General features: G+C 48.6%; 1 protein-coding gene across 2 annotated transcripts in view; it reads right to left on the bottom strand.

Annotated features, from left to right (window-relative positions):
• Positions 1–19,700, bottom strand: part of RUNX1 (RUNX family transcription factor 1) — a 227,722-nt gene that overhangs the window by 39,924 nt on the left and 168,098 nt on the right. Inside the window, exon 6 of one of the 2 annotated variants that reach the window (XM_084801055.1) lies at positions 3,609–3,800. The exons of the other annotated variant lie outside the window; for it this stretch is intronic. Within the exon in view, the coding sequence (XP_084657181.1) occupies positions 3,609–3,800 (192 nt within the window). The remainder of the gene's footprint in view (positions 1–3,608; positions 3,801–19,700) is intronic. 2 annotated transcript variants of the gene reach the window in all.

Raw genomic sequence — 19,700 nt, 5'->3', positions numbered from 1 at the left:
CAATCCATCCATGTCTACAAGAGTGGCTAGCCCAGCACCTCTCAATGCCTGCCGGCCCTGCGCCACATCAGCCCCAGAGCCAGGAGGGGAGCAGGTGTACTCTTCTGCACCACCTTCCTCCACACCACCTTCCTGCCTGTGCTTTCAGAAAGGTCTGGAATTTACCTCAAGTTCATCACTTGCAACGCTGCAAGTAGTAGGAAATGTTTAACCTCTGAGCTGAGGGTTGTGCGTTTCTATCTATAAAACACACTGCAAGATCACAGAGAGGAACCAGTAGTGTAGATGGTGAAGTCTGAGCTACGCCCAGACACATCACAGTGAACCCAAGGAAGGCTTACAGCAAGAGTCCTAGTGTGCCACTCTGTTAACTTTTGTCATCTGCAGGTTTCTGCATCAGTGTTTTTATACCTCATCCTCATCTCCCCAGAAAGGCGAAGCCATACCCTTCATGGTGGTTCATTGGTAAATTAGAGTCCAAGACTTAAAATGGCTCGCTTGGGTTTGCCCAGAGCTGCCCCTGAGTGGGAGGTGTGAGGGAGCAGGTATCAGGACCCCAGAACTCTTCTCCATCCCCTGCTGAAAAAGGAACATCAAGAAGTCCTGAAACTTGGTGTGTGTCTGGGGGGGGGGGGAGGGCATCAGCAAAGGCATCCTTGCTTGTGCAAACATGCAGCCATGACAGAATGGCCTTCTGGCCCACACTTTAAGACATGCTCAGATAGGAAGCAGAAATTAACCTCAGCTTCTTTAAAGTTAAAACCTCAACAAATAAACAGTGGTTTGGTGGCATGGCAACCTGCCCCCCTCCCCAGCCCCCATCTCCATCTGAACCCCAACCGCAGATCATTCGAGATGCCTATTTGGTAAGATAAGGAAAGGTGATATTCTATACCTATGACCCTCTGCGGCCAGAGCTGAGGGGGTGGCTCCAGCCTTCAACCCCCTGCCTCTCCACAGACCCCCTGGCAGTAGCTGGCACCTCTGTAAAGCTGGAAAACATTCCTATGTCTGTACAGCATGCTGAGGCAACACTGTTCCAACCACTCCTGGGATAGCTTTCTTAAAACGATGATCGCCATTTCAGAAAGCCAGGACCCCATGCTGTGCTGCTTAAGTTCCCACCTTGAGTAGGCATGGACGTTCTTGCGCTAAGAGCAGGTCCATTTTAATGCCTAGAAACAACGTGACAATGGACTTGGCTGTTACCTTATCCCTGTTAAATGTTTGAATTTCAAGGGGGAAAACAAATCCAAGAATCTACTCAAATCTAGACTTGTATAAAATAGCATTTTCTTGTAAGAAAAAAAAAAAAGATGCAAGAGGAGTGGAAGGAGGAGGGAAAGGGGAGCAAAATAGAGGCAGGTGGGAGAGAGGGACAACAAGAAAGTGGAAGCTGTCTTCCGTGCAGTGTGTTGAACAGTTTGAAACCGTGCGTCTGCCACGGGGCAAGTAAATCCCTGCACGACAAATTCATATACCGGAGAGGAAAAAACACCCACAGGAGAGTCCATATATATCTTCTGAGAGTATCAACTAGCACCCAGGACAGTCGAAGAGGAAGTTATGACTCCAGAGAGCCACAGATGCTCAGCCACCTGTCCATGGTGACACCACGACGCCTCCCTGTGAGAGTGGGTGGCTCCAAAGGCCCAGGCTGTCCTGAGCACTCTCCACCCGCCACATTTTCTAGGGACTAGGTGTATAAGATGGCCAGCAAGAGCAGACCAGCTCCACAAAGCAGGCAGAGGCCACCATCTGAACTTGCACCCACATGGTTTTTGCATTGGCTTTAAAAAAATGCTTAAAAGTTTTGGGTTGACTGCCAGTAAAAGGCAAACCTCATACTCAGTTCCCAAGCGGCCAGTGCAGCAATGGGAGGGCAAGAGAACAGAGCCTTCTCTTTGGCTTGTACACATGAGATCCTGGAGAAAGACATGTGTGGACCTAAAGGATGGTAAACACGCAACAGAAAGACGTCCTTGGAAATGCTATTCCTCTCTTCCCACAGCCTGTCTATCTCACTTAAAGTGTCATTTGCCCCAGTTAACCATGGAACTGCACTGTGAGATGTTTGGGAAATTAGTGTTAATATCTTCAGTGATTATTCACAACAATTAAACACCAAGAAACCAAGCCATTCACAAAGACATGGGGCCTTTTCCTAAATGCACCTAGGAAGAAAGCCTAATTTTTGTGTCCGTTCATTTAAAAGAGTGGTGCTATACAGTGGTGCTGACAGGCTCTCATGGATCTCACTCAGGATGGCCTCAAAATCGCTGTGTAGGCAGGGCTGGCCTTGAACTCTTGATCCTGCTGCCTCTACCTCCCACGTGCTGTGATAAATGGTGCCTTGGGGCACAGGCTTTCCATATTATGGTCTGGAAAATGTGGGCTTTTGCAAGCCCTGCATGGTTCGCTCCCCCAGAAAGAGCCATTTCCTTGGAAACCCTGTCACATAGATGCTTCCTGCTTGACCCATGTAGAGCACAGAGAACAGCAACCTCACTTTCTGTGAACAGCAACGAGCTGCCATCCCTCTCCCCTGCCCCCAAGCCTGCGTCTCCGCTGAAGGACTATTACTGTAAGCCTGTGGTATATACAGCTGTGTCCCACCTGGCACAGAGAAAGCTGCTTTTCAGTTATTATAATGGTATCACTAAGCAAACAACTCCAATGTCAGCAGCCCTGCTGCATAAATGCACCGTGAGTACTGTCTGAGCTGGCACAGAGGGTATGTGCAGCCACTGCATCGTACAGCACCTTTGCAGCTGGTGACTGGCCCACACAGTGAATGGAACTCAAACTGCTGATCTGAAAATACTACGTTTGCTACAGCACACACCACATACATATGCATTCACAAAATCTGAAGGGCAAGAACTGGAAAATACCTCGCCCTCACCTTGCTAGATTTGTATACATATATGTGTGTTTATACACACATACATACACACAATTGTGTATATGACTTCAAGACTAATTGGTAGGTAAGAAAACACCAGAGCTGAAACTAACTCTTAAAAAACAAACGAACCCCAAAACCTCACCTATTCATATATAGGTGGCTTTTTTTGTTATCTGTAGGCTCCATAGTTAAAGACTGAACCAATGCTGGGTTGACAATACAGTTTTTAAAATGCGCACATATTGAAAATGTGTTTTTGTTATGATTCCCTAAATAATATAATTTAGTGATTATTAGCACATCTATATAGTGTGTTAGATGCTGCAACTGGGGAATGGATTAGAGTCTGTCTACAGGGGGATTTGCACAGGCTTAGACAAGTACCAGGACACATTGCATAGCGTGCTTGGGCTCTTTGTAGATTTTGGTACCTGATACTCCAAGAATGCCAAGGGATGTGTGTGTATACTCACACACATACATGGATCCATGCCTCCCCGCCACACCCAGCAGCCACACTCCTTGGTCTAGGGATGCTCAGTAGATGGGACAGTGCTTTTCTCATAGATTCCAGGGGATGCTGTGGGGTTTCTTGAGCTCCCTTGGAGTACCCAGGGGAAGCCCTGGCAGCCTTCGTGTGAGCTCTCCGCCTGGGACTCCCGGTAAGGACAGAGGGTAGCGGGCTCCGTGGGGTACTTACCCTGCATCTGACTCTGAGGCTGAGGGTTAAAGGCAGTGGAGTGGTTCAAGGAGGCCCGAGGGTTGGGCGTGGGGGCTGGGTGGTGCGGGCTGACCCTCATGGCCGTGCGCCGCAGCTGCTCCAGTTCACTGAGCCGCTCGGAAAAGGACAAACTCCCGGGCTTGGTCTGATCATCTAGTTTCTGCCGATGTCCTATTGTAGGGACCAGGAGGGTAAGGGAAGAGGAGGAGGAGAGGGAGGCAGGGAAGGAGGGGGGGGGGGGAAGAGATCAGAAAACGTGTTGTGGAGGGGGACTTTTCTTATCTCTACCCTCCCCTCTCCCTTTACCCGCAAGGTGAGCTTACTGGAAATTGCCCTTTGGGCTGGCTGCCTGTGGGAACCAGGGACATTATTTTTTTCCATAGGAGACAGAGGCTCCTCCATCACACTGGCCACTGGGTGTTCTCTTAGCCTGGGACTTAGTGCCCACCCAGCTCTCTCTTCCTCGGGTGGGCAGAATGAGAGACACTAGGTGTGGAGCTGGTGCGGGGGAAGAAGACCAGTGCTTGTTGGCTGTTGGCCACAGGCTGAGCTCAGAACCATGGCAGCCAAGAAAGGTGCCCTCCCCAGGTCATGAATGCCCTGCCTTCCTGAAAACCTGGCCACCAGCAGGTCTGAGAAGTACCAGAGTGGGTCCTGGAACAGCAGTGCGTCCCTTCAACAGGAAACTGGGTGCAGCTAGGAGTGAGGTTTCCTGTTCCATGCAGGCAGACACAGGGCATCCTTGTCAGCCCCTACACACCCAGGCCCCTTCCTCCTTCATTAAGGCTTCTGATGGAGCAGCCTTTCTTCCCTGAAGCCCACTCCCTGGGCGTATCCCTGAGAGGGAATAGGCAGAAAGGTGCATCCTGAGGTTGTTCCAGTATTTCTTGTAGGCCAAGCCCATTGGCGCCCAGAGGGAGGGGCCAGCCAGTCTGTAAGGCTTCCCCAGGGCCTCAAGAATGAAAGCAAGGAGGCGGGAAGATGTCTTATATGGGCAGTAGGTGTCCCTGGTACCAGGAAACAGCAAGTGGGGGGATTCACATGGGCCAGTCAGGAGGGCTGGGCCTCTGCTTTTCCCTTCATCCCTTTCAAACTGTCACTCAGCTGGAGACTGTAGCGGAGTCCAGCCTCCCACATAGGAACACAGTCACAGCACCCTGGGAGATCCGCTCCTCTTCTGAAGACGTCGACTTTTGCTTTGAATAGAACCCTTGACTGAGCCCCATCCGGCCACTCAGCCTCCAAGAGGACAGGAGAAGCTGATGGCCTCTGCCCACAGAGATGCTGTTTCTGGTCCCTCCTGCCAACCCGAAGCTAGACCAAGGGCCCTGTGTACCATTCCCCCAGCACAGTGTGTGAGCAAACCTATGAATGGTATTCCCCCCCCCCCCACATACATAGTTCCCAATTGCTACAATTATAAAATTAAGTCATAGAAGTTGTGTTATGGTTTCAAATCCCTGCAGCTTGCCGTTTCTTCCTGCTATGGCCCCCCTTGGCACGGCTGACACTGTCTCAAATTCCAGGCCAGAAAAAGAGCCCACTATATTGCAGTGATTTTTATCACTAACAAGACCTGCTTGGCTCCAAATGGAGGAAAAAATGCTTAAGCATAATATTTGTGCAGTTCGCATGCAATGTTCCTTCTTTCCACGTATCACCAAGGCAAATCTGGACTGTCATTCAGAGCCGTGGCTCACAACACCCAACTCAAACACAAACAGCCCGAGTCACGCAGGCTCGGCCAGAGCACATGTGAGACTTCTCTTAAGGCTCAATGAACAAAAGAAGCCAAGTCCTTGAGCTAAACCAGCAGAAGTACAAAACCTTCTTTTTCTAGACCCGTCTACCTCACTCGGGCATAGTATATGTCGCGCGGTGCGCAGCCTTCTTTGGCTCCTTCCTCCTCTTTGCATTGTGACAGAGTCTCACTCCTAGCCACACTGGAAAACCTCAAGATTTCTGGCAGGAAAACAGTCCCAGCTTTAAGCCATTCAAAGCGTGTGATGGACCCTTTTAAGTGTCCATCGTGGTCTCCTGCCGTTGAGAAAAAAGAATGGTAGGAAAGACTCCTGCGCAGCATTGTATGGGCTCAGAAAGAATGTGGCCCAGCGAGGGCTTCTGGCAGGTTTTGTCTGTTTCGGCTTCACATTCCTAAGGCACCCAGTGGCATTTTGAAGAACACTGTGAAGGACAGTGTGTGGCCAGGGGAAGGATGTAGGGTGTGTGTGTGTGTGTGTGTGTGTGTGTGTGTGTGTGTGTGTGTGTGTGTGTGTGTGTGTGTGTTTGTGTGTGTGATCATTATAAATTCATTGCATCGGGTGTGGCGGCATCTCTGTGCAGCCTCTGAAGAGTCTATCTGCCTCTGTATACCTGGGGACATGGTCACTGAAAGCCCAAACAGGAACGAGCTATTTGGGTCAAGCCGCTATGTGGCCAACGCATGTGACATTATTTATTTTTATTTCTCTCTCCTAATTACTCAGTGATTTAAAAAAAAAAAGTTCCAATATATGAGCTGTTTTTGTACCCGCTGACACCTGCCAAAAGTGTAGTCATTTACAGAGATTAACTGATGCCTGCCTGCTTCAGCAGGAATGCTCGGCCTGGCTTCCCAGAGCTGCTTCCTAAGCGCCAGAGTCTTGGGCTGGGTTTAATGCTTCGGATTAGGGAATAGTTCATTCCACAGTCTCCCCAAGTGCATTCTGGGAGCCTGTAGGAGAGGTGCTGCCTGGGAGGAAACTTGACCCCCGTGTTCACAGGGTGTTAGAGAGTTACAACACCAGGGCACTTGGGAAATGAAAGGCTTCATCAAGTTCAAGGTGTGGTCCTGATGCATTTAGAACCCAGAGGGCGAGGAACACCTAATTCTCTTCTGAAGCCATCAGGCTTTGTGTGCCAAACAGCAAAGTTGTGCGTGGACTATAGAAAGGTTTCAGGCTGGGGGAAATGAATGCTTTATGTCTTTAGTTTCCTGGATCTGCATGCTATTAAAATATCAATTTGTCCCTGAATTTTAAATACAAAAGTATGGAAAGTGCCCACTGTGAAATCCACTCTTCACTCTTACTGATTACTGGGCTGTAGAGGTAACGGAGAACGCAACGCGGGATCAGACCACTGTAGGACTGTGTAAGCTAAACACACGTGCTGGTAGCCTGGCCTTCTGAGTTCACTGGGAGTCAAGTGTGAATATTTCCAGAGTGGGGCTTCAAGCTGTGGCCACTGTGGATTGGCTGCATCTTACTGATGCTCACACAGAGCTGAAAGGGACCCCCAAATCGTCTATTATTATTTTTACCTATTTCTAAAAGAAATATACTGCTCAAAATGTTATTATACATGCAGAGTCATAGAAAAATAACAAAAATAGAAAAAGAAATACTAGCCAGTCAATATGTTAACTCAAGTTTCTGATGGCAGTTTACCATTTTTTGTTTTTTTGTTTTTTTATGGATTAAATGGCATATACTTAGAGTCTTGTCATGGTGAGCAGACTGGAAAAGTCTATGCAAAATGACAACACTGAAAATACTTCACCCCTCTCTCTATGCATGTGTGCGTGTGCACGACATGCACAAATTGTGGTTCTCCAAAAAGCAATGGTGACTTTAAAATTATATCTGCATTTCAGAATATATCTTCAGTCAACCCAATGCCAGCTACATGATCTGGGTATAAAAGGCATATCCTTTCTGATTCCCTGCAGGTGTATGACCCTGGTTAAGGGGGTGGAGTGTAGGAAACAGCTTACCTCTCTGTGTCACAGTCAATAGCTAACGGCACTGGGTGCAGCTGTGACCCTTCCTTGAACTGTCTTGCAGTTAGGCAGAGAAGCCTTCTGGCCAGCAAGCCGCTATCTTCCAGCTAACTCAAAGTTGAGAGGTACTGTCTAATATTGCATATTATTCGCATATTACGAAGCCCTGAGGTGTATGGCTCAGTGAGAGACCACGTCCCAGCACTCACAAGACCTGAAGCTTATCTCTAGCATTTCGAAGAGACAAAGGAAGAAAATGTTTCAATGTAGTGACCATTTAAATTAGTTAAACTACATTTAAATTAATTCACATACTACAAATAAGATATGTAATACCATTTAATGTACGCGTATATCCCAGGGCGTTCTATATATGTTTTCATAGATTAACCAATGTTATATGAACTTAGATCGCTTCATTGCTCCCCTTCCCACTAATTTCCTCTTCTGTCATTATGCTGTGAGAACCGGACCCAGCTGTTACACTGGAGATCTGGAGAAGGGCCAGCGACATCAGCCCTATCTTCTAAATGACAAGTGGCAAGCCAAGTTCAGAAAGGTTGTGTCATTTAGCCCACCTCACACAGCCAGATGGAGGAGGAACGTGGGTCAGAAACAGCCCCAACTCTGACATTCTCCCAGCCCATACCCAGAGCACCGAGAATTAGTGACCCCCATCCCTGCCCAAGTGAAGGAATACAAGTTGGCACACAACCTGAGTCTAGATCACAGGCCATGATACTCTGTCTGTCACACTTACGCCCTCAGTTTTCCCAAAGCATAAGGAAGGCCACGGTAGTACGGTGGTCTGCAGCCAGTTGCTAGCCTCTATGCCTGGAGCAGGTGCCAGCACCACCGCAAGACACTTGCTGGGTGGTATAGAGTAAAGGACCCTAAAACATCAGTTTCTAGAAACATCTTCGTGCCACTGACCGTGCTGGTGCCAGGTATCTGTGTGAGAGGGTGTGGGAGGGGTTCCTCTGACTGGGCCATGAATATCCCATGAGCAGCAGGACTTCCCTTCCCCTACAAGCTTCTGATTTGCTGTGGGCTGTTACATACAATCCCCCAGGATCTGTGGGAGACCGATCGCCTGATTCCTGTAGATTCCCAAGCCAATGGTACTCAAGTGAACCACCAGGCAAGAAGCATGCACAGGCTGGACCTAGGCCCCCTACACATACGTAGCAGGTCTGCAGCTTGTTTTCTGTGTGGGTCCCCTAACAATTGGAGGGGGGCTGTCTCTGACTCTGTTGCCTGCCTTTGGATCCCCTTCCCCTACCTTTGCTGCTTCGTCTGGCCTTAGTGGGAGAGGATGTATTTAGCCCTGCTGAGACTTGATGTGCCAGAGTGGGTTGGCACCCATGGGGGCTCCTCCCCTTCTCTGAGGAGAAGAGGGGTGGGGAATGAGAGGAGGATGCTGTGAGGGTGGGGCTAGGAGGAGAGGGGCAGTGGGGCTGTAGTCAGGAAATAAATCAGTTAATGGAAAATAAAATAGTAAATGGCCTCACATTTATACATATACCCCATGCATGGCTTCCTGTAGTCTTTCAATGATCTCTAGGTGATTTCCTGTGTGTGTGTGTGTGTGTGTGTGTGTGTATGTGTGTGTGCGATGTAACCCAGGCTTGTCTCGAACTCACTACGTAGCAGAGGATGACCTCCAGTTCCTGAGGCTCCTGCTTCATCTTCCTGAGCACTGGGGAGACACTGCATGCCACTGTACCAGGTTTATATATTACTGGGGATTGAACTCCGGGCTTCATGCATGCTAAGCAAGAACTCTACCCACCCAGCTTGACCCTCAGCCTCTGGCTTTTTCCAGAACCCTGTGTCACTGTGGTGTGTCTCTGTCCCCTGAACCCTGAGTCCATGGAGACATGGATGTTGCCCAAGGTGCCCCGCACACTAAGGCTAAATGCTGACTGATCAACCAGCTAACCCAGCAATCAGATGTTCAAGACCAGTGCCGTCCACCCTTCCTTCCCTAGACCAAGGGGGAGGGGGAAGAGTTTATTTGGGGGCAAAGAACCAAGAACTAAAGTGTGTATTACAGTGTGAGTCAGGAAACTACCTGTTGAGGCAAATTATCAGACCGAGCAGTAGAGTTTCCTGAAGAACTGTCCTGCTGCAGCCAAGTCACTCACCAAAACCCACTTGCTTTTTCTTTCATCAAACTGAAAAACAAGACAAGTCCCTTGTGCAGAGCTGAGCACAGCACACGGGCAGGAGCCAGCAGCCACAGTGGCTGCTGCCTTTTCTATGTAGTGAGTACCTGATGCACATGTGCCTACACACACGCTTATGCTACACACTCAGAGACCACATACTTGGAGCATGTGTACTGCAGGCATCTACATACACATTTACTGTACACATGTATACATGCATATATACATATTCCTATCAACTCATATATTCACCATGTCTGTACATAGTACATATATTTATCACAACATACATATATGTCACATACAAACACATATAATATATATACTACACACATGTATGTAGCACATGCCTACTACACACATATATACAATAGCACATATGTTATGTATGCTATATATACATGCATGTACAGCCATGTGTTTATCACATAACATGTTCTATATATGTAATATATATATATCTCACATATTATACATAAGTGACACACATTCACATTTCTTGAACAGATACAAAGTATTCCATAATCCACACATGGAACAATGAAGCTAGCTGAGGTCAAATCAAGACCAACACCTAACACAGGCACAGACAACAGGCTGGCAGGTCCTCCCTCCCTCCCTGAGCCTCTGGATTCCATGGTCAAAAAGCAGCTGTAAGAACCATTTCCTATTCTGGGCTCTGAGTAACAGACTCAGGTGTGGCGGCTCCCAGGAGACCCTGGTGTCCTGGACCTGCCTGAAAGCGGAGGGGTTGCCCCTTAGTCACTGCCCTCCATTGCCTCCTGCTTTGTCTGGTGACTAAGGAGGTAATTGCAGCTTAGAGCAGAAGCCGTCTGGCTATCTTGTGCTCTTGGCCCGAAGTGGTCCTCTGTGGGGGTGGCGGAAGGGCGGCCTTGTGGGTGGGGTGCAGGGAACAGGCAAGACTATCTCTTCTCCTGACCTGAAGCCCAAGTGTTATCAGTTCTCCTTAAAGCACGGTCCCAGGGCCACCTCCGTAAAGTGAGATGAAATAACCTGATGTAATTGTTCCTAAAGCTTTGACCCAGAGAGACTTCAGGGGAAGTTTGGGCTGCAAGGCACAGTCAGAATCAGGACAGAAATATGGACCCCGAAATGTTCCTGGAGTTCAGGCCTTCGTCAGGACAGGCCCCTGGCTACAGGAGAAGACACCCAGAGACCCCCACACCCATCTCCATGCTTAGCGCATGGCCTGAGCAACCCTGCAGCTCTTGCTTCTCTGAGTTGTCCTCCTATTCCAGCAGATGTTCCATGCAATATTAGCAGTGGTGCTGAGCTTGTTCCCATAGAACCCAGATAAACCAAGGCCTCGTCAAGGCTGAGTGATGTTCCCTATAAAACCAGACTGGATGAATGAGTGAGTGATGTCCTTTCTCTGGGATGTTCTGCTGGCAGTGTCAACAACGATCTCTGTCCCCTGTCCTAAAAGGGTAAAGAAATTCCCTCTGGCTAGAAATTCCCAGGGCTCCCAGTGGCTGGACAAGGCTGGTGACTTGCCTGTCCATTGGCACCAACTGGAAGCTGGGGTTGTAGCTCAGTGGTGAGTGCTTGGCTAGCATGGATAAGGAACTGTCAATCCCTAAACCCAAAGAGAAAAAAAAAGTGCCAATGGGAGTTCTAGGCTGGCCTCAAGGAATTGGGACCAGAGAGCCAGTACATGGCCAGACACTGAGTGGAGTCCTTTAGTAAGAAAACCAACAGTTCCAGGTGTTTTTAAACAAGCCACTGGCTTTATGTCACATTCCCAGAAAGGGCTATTTTCAAGTTGTTTGGGGATGACCTCAACTCTCAGGAGAGAGAGAGAAAGAGAGAGAGAGAGAGAGAGAGAGAGAGAGAGAGAGAGAGAGAGAGAAAGATAGGGGAGGGGAGGAGAGGAGAGGGGAGGGGAGGGGAGGGGAGGGGAGGGCAGGAGAGGAGAGGGGAGAGAGGGGAGGGGTAGGGAGGGGAGGGGTAGGGAGGGGAGAGGGGAGAGAGGGGAGGGGTGGGAAGGGAAGGGGAGGAGAGAATGAGCTACAGGCCAGGAAGGGGTGAGTGAGCAGAACACTGTCAACAAGCAGCGTATACCTGCACCACAGTAAGAGAGCTGCCAGTCTTGGATCTGCCTGGTGTAGCGGAAAGGAAAGCTGTTTATTACAGACCTGAGCACCCCGCTTCCTTCTCTGTTGACCACATTTCAGGAGAGGAATAAAGAAGCCTGGCTACCTCCCTTGCAACCCCATGGGCAACATTCTGCCTTGTCCCTGGTCACCTAGGGACTGTCCTACAGGGAGCTGGTCAGGTGGGACCCAGCTCCTCTTTCTGAAGTCTTCAATAAGCAAACCCACGTTTTCAGTGGGTCTCCTGAACTTCTGTCTTCTCTCTTCTGCCTGAACACTCTTGTGGGTCAGGACAAACTTTGGAGCCCAGCAAGAGAGCCCCAGAACTGGGCAGACTGCACTCTTGTCTCTTCCCAAACTGAGAGGGCCCGCCTCACTCCCTTCCTCTTCTCTGCCCCGCCCTCAACAGCCCCTCCCCCCTCCCCTTGCATGCCCCCTGCCCCCCCCCCCCCCACCATGGCCACTTCTGCTTCCTTCATTTTCTTTGCAGCTGCAGCTGAGATATAGTAAGGCTACTGTACAGGACTTTGAAAGCAGGGCCGCGCAGGGCTTCCCAGACTCCACACAAGCCAGCTAGTCTCTGCCTTGTTTTCTTTGGCTTCAGGTTAAGCAGCACAGAATGAGTCAAACAGTATTAACTTTCAATAGGGAAGTGGTGTGGTCAACCAAAGCTGTTTGTGGCTAGATTGTGAAGATAGGTAGGGCAGGTAATAGGGACCAGCCCAGAAGACGTGAGGAGGCGGGAGGAGGCAGCTTCGCTCAGCAACGCTCTGGCAATTAAGTCAACAGAACTCACACCATCTTTTTTTTTTTTCCAGTTGGCTGAGGAATTAACACCAAGGTCTCTGCTGGGCCAGCTTTGGGAAGTTGGCCATTAGGCTTGGACAATTGAGCACTTTGTGGGTTTACAGATTTCTTTCTTTCTTACTTTCTTCCCCCCCCCCCCCGAATGTTGCCAAAGTCATGGGAAATATAGTTTTGATGATTTCCCCTAATTAAGCCGCTCCATCCTGCAGTGGCCTTTATCCCTGTCCCTCTGCAGCAGCTTGGGGTGAGTGGATCCATCCTCCCTCGGGGCTCTGTTCCTGCTTGCTCCCCATTTGCCTCTCCCCTAAACTCCCAGGGACTGTCTCTTCTCCATCTTCCTTTTGGACACAATCGACAGAGCAGGTCCTGCCCTGTCTCCTGCTAGGGGCTGAAGAGGATGCTTTGCAAGTTCAACTGCTCTTGGAAATATGAAATCAAGCTCTCAGAAGCTCTTAAGTACCTTAGCCCTTACTACACCCCCCTCTCCACTCTGCAGATGAGAAAACTGAGGGGCCAGGAGAAGCTGAGACTCTCTCAGAGGGAGGCAGCAGGATCTGCTGGCTTTCCACTGGGCACTGCCTTCTGCTAGGACTCTGGAGCCCTGCTGAGAAGAGCTCCACCCTCCAGGCTCAGATTTCAATGTTTTCCTGTTCTTTCTCTCTCGGCACTCCAGTACTTATTTATTTTGAGAATGGCTGAATCACTCTCAGAACAGAAAAGATTCTCTGATCCTGCCCCCAGCCACTGTGTCAGCAGATGGATGGAGTGGCTCATGGTCCATCCATCAAGCAGCTGCAGTTTTTGAAACAGGCACTAGGTGCAGCATGTACCATTTCACCTCCCTGAAACTGAACCTCAGGCAAATGCCATCTAAAGGACACATACGCGTGAGTGCACACACACACACACACACACACACACACACACACGGGTACGGACTCAGAAACAGCAGGGCTGCACTGCTGCCTTCTGCGGTTTTGCTACTGTGAGAGCTGTAGAAGAAAAACTATTTGGTTTTGGAAAAGAAAATAAATATTTTTGGGCGGGAGTTTGAAGACAGGGCTTCTCTGTGTAGCCTTGGCTGTCCTGAACTCACTTTATAGACCAGGCTGGCCTCGAACTCGCAGCAATCTGCCTGCCTCTGTCTCCTGAGTGCTACCATACCCAGCCAAGAAAATAAATTTAACTAAAACTTGCGACTGTTGATCACTGTTATTTCCTCTCTTTGTCAGTGTCTTAAAGAGTCTCCAGATGGAGGCAAATGGCAGAGGTAAAGTTTTTGAAAGTACAGGTTTACAGCGGTGCTGATTTAAATGCCTAGTTCTGTCCTGTGTTCCCACCAGTAAAGACAAGATGGAAGCTATCTGTCAGGCTGGAGAGAGAGGGCTCTGCAGTTAATAACTCTTGCTGTTCTTGCAGAGGACCAGAGTTTGGTTCTGCTGAGAAATGGAGCTACATACGATAAAACATTTATCTGGAAACACCTGCCTGTTCTCTGAAGCAGCGGGATGGATGTTACACAAGGTGTAAGGCTTGGGTTTGGTTTCTAGCGCCTCAGGATTTAAAGTGATAGGTCGCACTGAAGGAGAAAAGGCTCTTGCTCTGTTATGTTCCAAAGAATCAGTTTGCCAGGATTTTCCCTCCATTTTTAAACAACTTGGCATTGGTACATATTTAGTGTCCACTTGAGCAGAGTTCCATATGATTCCCTTAGCAAATAAAAGGCTAGAGATGAAGGAAGGTGGCCTTCCTGTGCTCCTAGTGTGTGCTTTAACTGTTTATAGGGCACTTATGTGCACTGCTATGTGTGGCACCCTCACACGAATGTGTCCACTTATGGTGTTACAATTCTACAACGGAGGTGGTTATCAGAGCCTCGGAGCGACGGTTCCCATCTGGCCTATCATGTGTAATCTTTTCCTCTCTGTGGAAGGTGGACATCTGGAAACCCCTTCTACAGAGGGAGAAAGCGAGGCACACAGCCAGTAGGTCAGATCTGGCTCCAGTTCCCTCTTCATTCCCTACTGAGCCTTCTGATTCTGTTCTGAAATGCTGGGCCGGGCCCCAGAGGCAAGGTCAGGTTAGAGTGAAAATGTCCCTCTGTGTGTTTCTCCTGGCTTTGTAAAACGAGTGGATCAGAAATGCCAGGAAACCACTCACAGGTAAGAGAAAACGAGGCGCCCATAAAAGAATCCAAAAAGGGCCATAAAGTCATCCTACTCTTAAGAAGTGACTTATTTCAAATGTTTACGTTTTGCCTCAAATGACCACAATATGACTTACAAGCCACTGTGAACAAAAATAAAAACAAGATCCAGCAAGCAAATAAAATACCCAGTGTTCTACATTTCAGTGCAGGCAAGCACACTGAACTTTTTCAATAACAGTGCGGTCTTTAGTCAATACTTGCTTTAATGGAACCTGGGCATATGGAAATCCTAGGAGCACAAAATTAATGTATTGCCATTAACTTACTTCATGTGGGCCTGGGGAGTTGGAGATTAATTCCACGGTGCTGCTTTAAGGGCGGCGGGGGCAGGAGGAACGCACAGGAAAAATACTTCCCTTTGGGTACTTAAATATCTTTTTAACCTTGGCTTTCCCTTCTGGACATAGATTCAGAATGTTTGATGCGCTGACAGCTAGTTTCCACACGGAAAGCCTTACACAGTGAACCTGACGGGGAGTGAACTGTGAAAGAGGCACCTGGCACCTGACTGATGGCCAGAGCTCTCATGGGTCTGATGGCAGTTGGCAATTCACACTGATAGACTGTACTCTGCCTCCCTCCCTCCTGAGGGCCCCATTTAACACTGTCAGAGCCCCGGAAGTGAGTCGCTGCCTTACAAAATATCTTCAGAAGCAAAGCTTATGACAAGCGGAGGCAGGTTCAGATGAGCCCCAGTGAACTTAGGCTCAGATCTAAACTGAGGAGACGGGTTTTACGTATTTAACCAAAACTTTGGGGGAAATACATTTATGTGCATGGCACTGGCAGAGTCTCGGAGACACTGTGCACCAGCCCTGTACTAATGGTCTCCCCGGCTACCCAACTTATAGGAAAACCAAAGCCCTTGGGAAACTCAAGCTCCTTCAAAATGGAAAAGGGCTAGTGCTAAGGCTCCAGGGGTGGGGGTGGGGGGGATGGTGGGGGTGAGGGGGGAGTGAAATTGCCTTGGAAAGGGGAGAGGTAAGCATGTTATACTGTGACAGGGGCCACAGACCTTCAGCAAGCTAGCAGGCCACTTGTCCTCCGTGGGAAATATGCAAGCTGAGTGTTCCAGAGCAACATCCACAGTAACAGGAGGAGAGTGCTCTCTCTCTCTCTCTCTCTCTCTCTCTCTCTCTCTCTCTCTCTCTCTCTCTCTCTCTCCTCTCTGTGTATGCAGAACTTGGCTGTGACTGGAGTCCAGGCATCCTGGGGTACTTAGGCCAGCACAGTCAGCCCTCTGTGTCTGTGGCTGATACATCCTTCAATTAAACTTCAGGCTGAAAACACTTGAGGAAGAAAAAGTGCCTGTATTGAACATGTATAGACTGCCCTGACAACACAGCCTGCCGGTTATTCATGTAGCCCCAGAGGTGACTAGCGGTCTACAGGAGGCTGCATACATGCTATCTGCAAATAATCTGCCATTTGATGTCAGGGCCTGGCCTTCCCAAGTGGCAGTGCTGGTATCTGAGATGCTGGCTCTGGGAACAAGTCCCCTAAGGACAGCACATGCACACAGCATGGAGTTCTGCTATTTTTTAGAACAATGTGTCATTGTCCTTCATCATTTGTATAGTGCACATACTGGGAAGCTCCCAAGGCTGAGGCCTCAGGTATGAGCTTCGGTGCAATTGGGACACATTTTTTTTCTTAAGCTTTCCCACAAAGTATGACACTTGGGGACAAGTCTGTTGGAACCATGAAGGACTTAGGAACAGAGGCAGAGTATTTTTAAGGGGCCGTAATATGCCAGAAAAGAAATTTACTGGGCCCAAATACAAAACAAAATCTGAAATTAAAAAAAAAAAATCAAAGCACATAAATGTTTAATTACATCTCAAAAAATGCAACATTAAGGCTACTTCATGAATATTTAAATTTAGAATTCATGGATCCCTTTTCTTGTTGCTTTTGTCTGGAGTTTTCTCGTTTTCCACAAGATTCTAAGGCTAAACACAAATAATAGCTGTCGGCTCCTAAGGGCTTACTGTGCCCCAGGAAAGGCTCTCGGAGTCCATGGAGGTGATCTGTTATTCAGCCTCTTAGCCCCGTGTCACTAATGTGGACAGAGCCAGGCATCAGCACCCCCACAGAGACTCATCACCCCACACTGCATGGCAGAAACACCAGGGCTACAGGACCCTGAGTGAATTACTTTTAGCTAAAGAACCTGAAGATGAATTACAAAGCCCTTTCAAATGAGGGGGAGAAGGAGGGAGGAGGCTAGGGAGGGGAGGGGAGGGGGGGGGGAGAACTGTGAAAGCAAGCACTAATGTAGAAGCCATGGTTGAGGACATGACATGACAGGTGGTGATACTCGGGGTAGGCTCAGGGGTGGTGGCCTGTCAGGGGCCCTGTTTGTGAGGAAGCCATATCTCTATTTTGCTGACAATATTTTGTTACCCCCATTCGAGTGGGAGCTAATTTAGAGATTATCTCGTCTCATTGCCTAGTTTGACCCAAGAGGAAACCAAGGGCTAAAGTACTTAAGATAATTGCCCAAGTTCACACCCACAGGTCTGATGGCGCCAGGGTGAAAACCCAGGTCCCGGAGTTAAGATCCTGAAATCTTTTTACACATTTTAAGATTAAGGAACAGAAGCCTCACTGTAGACAATAGTGTATATATGCATGCATGCATATATGTAGGTAGGTGTGATTTTAGCATTTCATACAATCAGTTCTAATAAGAACTGCATATTAGCTTAGCCCCGCCTTCCTGCTGTGGTATTTCTTCTAAGCAGCAATACGGTTTTGCAGTGATCTGAAGTAAAGGAAACATTTGGAAGAGAGGCCTTTCATTCGTTGCCTATTTCTTCTCTTCTTTTCTCTGCATCAAACTGAGGTGTCTAGACTACGCCTGTAGATTTTTACCAGAACCTGGAAAGAAGCTGCTTCATGGGGCAAGAGCCACCCGGATGATAGCAGCTTCAGCCCAGAAGCGGGAGCCTGGCCGAGAACTCACTGGGGTACTGTCAAGGTGGAGTACTGCTGCTCAAGGAGGCAGAGGCATGTTCCCTTCTGGGTCCTCTCACACCCCCCAGTGGCCCCAGGGAACCTTCTAGGCCTTAGCCTGGATTCAATAGTCAGGGAAATGCTGATGCTTACAAACCCCTCTAGGTCTCGGTTCATATAACTAAAATATAAACAGGAAGAGATTCTAGAATTCACTGGAAACACTTAGGCACAGCTGTTATTAATGCTTTTAAGAACTGCTTCTCTAAGTCTTCAGGTAGTTAGAGAGATTAGCAGAGTGGGAACTAAAATACAGGGGTGACGGCCCCTCAGAATCCCTGCTTAGGCTGAAATGCCTTCAGAGCAGGACTGTCTTCCTTTTCTCTCTCTCTTCCTTTCTTTCTTTCTATTTTCTTTCTTTCTTTCTTTCTTTCTTTCTTTCTTTCTTTCTTTCTTTCTTTCTTTCTGGCAGGGGGAGAGGACAGGGTTTCTCTGTGTAGCCTTGGCTGTCCTAGACTTGCTTTGTAGACCAGGCTGGCCTCAAACTTATAGAGATCCGCCTGCCTCTGCTGGGATTAAAGGCCTGTGCCACCACCGCCCGGCTTTGACCGGCTTTCTTTCTTCTGCTTTACAACTAGGTTGGAAGGAAGGAAGGAAAAACTGTCTCCACTTTCCTTTATGTACCAAGGTTCTCTCTTGAACTGATAAACATGTCTGATGTTTGAACACTCCAAGGACCTCCTGGGAGGCACATTTCACACCATTCCCTGGGAGCTCCGAGACTGGCAGTGACGATCCTAAGAGCACACACACCGAGTGCCCAGGCTTTATGTGGAACTCTTTGCTAAAGGGGATCCCCCATTTAGACGCCTGCCCCGGGGCTGCTCTGGTATTAATCTTTTCTCTGGGAGATGTACAGGCATTGCACTATCACTGGCTTACGTCCCATGGATGCCAGGTCCCCAAGCAGACCTCAGTGACTACAGAGCCAACTAACTGTTGGCACATGTGGCAGTGGCAGCATCTGTGTGTTGGGGACTACCCAGGAAGCACTCATTACACCTACGTGGAGGAGGAGGGACTCTCTCCAGCCAAGATGGCAGCCAGCTGCAGAGCTGCAGGGCTTCCGTCCCTCTAAGAAAACCATGTGCAAGGAGTCACACCCACACTGATAAGCTTTCCTTATCAAAGATACAGGAATCACAATAGAATGAAGCTCAAATACTTTAGTGCTCAGAGACAGAGAGGGGAGTCCATGGAGCCCAAAGTCCGGATTCCTCAGTAACTGTTCCTGCAGGCTAGCTGAGTGACCTTGGGTATGCTGCTTTCTCGGGAGTGGGGGGAATTCCAGACAGGGTTTTTCTATGTAGCCTCAGCTGTCCTGGATTTTGTAGACCAGGCTGGCTTTGAACTCAGAGAGATCTGCCTGCCTCTGCCTCCCCCAGGCCCAGCTTGGGTATGCTTCTTAAATAGCTTTTGTTTCAGCTGTCTCAATACTTCCTTCCGAGAGGTTATAAAGGAATATGCCCGCTCCACTTTGAATGGTGCCGGGCAAAGGATGACTGCTGTGTGGTGTCTTCTCACCAAGAGAAAGGAACAAGAAAGATCTACATGGTTTCAGCCCTCAGGAAAAGCCACACTCACTCACTTCACACTTTGCTACCGATCTTGATTTTAAGTCCACGATCACCATAAGCTTACAGATGTCTTTCATGAGTTTTGTTTTTTTCACCTGAAAATGCCTGTCAAATATAAAGATCCCACTTAACATACATGTATACATGCATATGAATGTAAAAGGTTTTTGTTATTTCCCTTCAAACTCAAAGAAGGAGGTCACATTTCTGAGGCTGGGGGTACAGTTCCGTTAGTAAGGTATTTGTTGCCCAAGTATGAGGGACTGATTTGGATGCCCAGCACCCAGGTACAAACGCTGGGGCAGCAGTGCATGCCTGCCACTCCAGTACTGGTGAGGCAGAGACACAAGAATTCTGGAGACTTACTACCAACTCCTCTAGCCAGAATTTTAAGCTAAGTAGGCTCCACGTTCAG

This window comes from Acomys minous, assembly GCF_964271855.1.
Source record: "Acomys minous genome assembly, chromosome: 11".
Classification (NCBI taxonomy): Eukaryota; Metazoa; Chordata; class Mammalia; order Rodentia; family Muridae; genus Acomys; species Acomys minous.
This window is presented reverse-complemented; position numbering and strand designations above follow the sequence as displayed.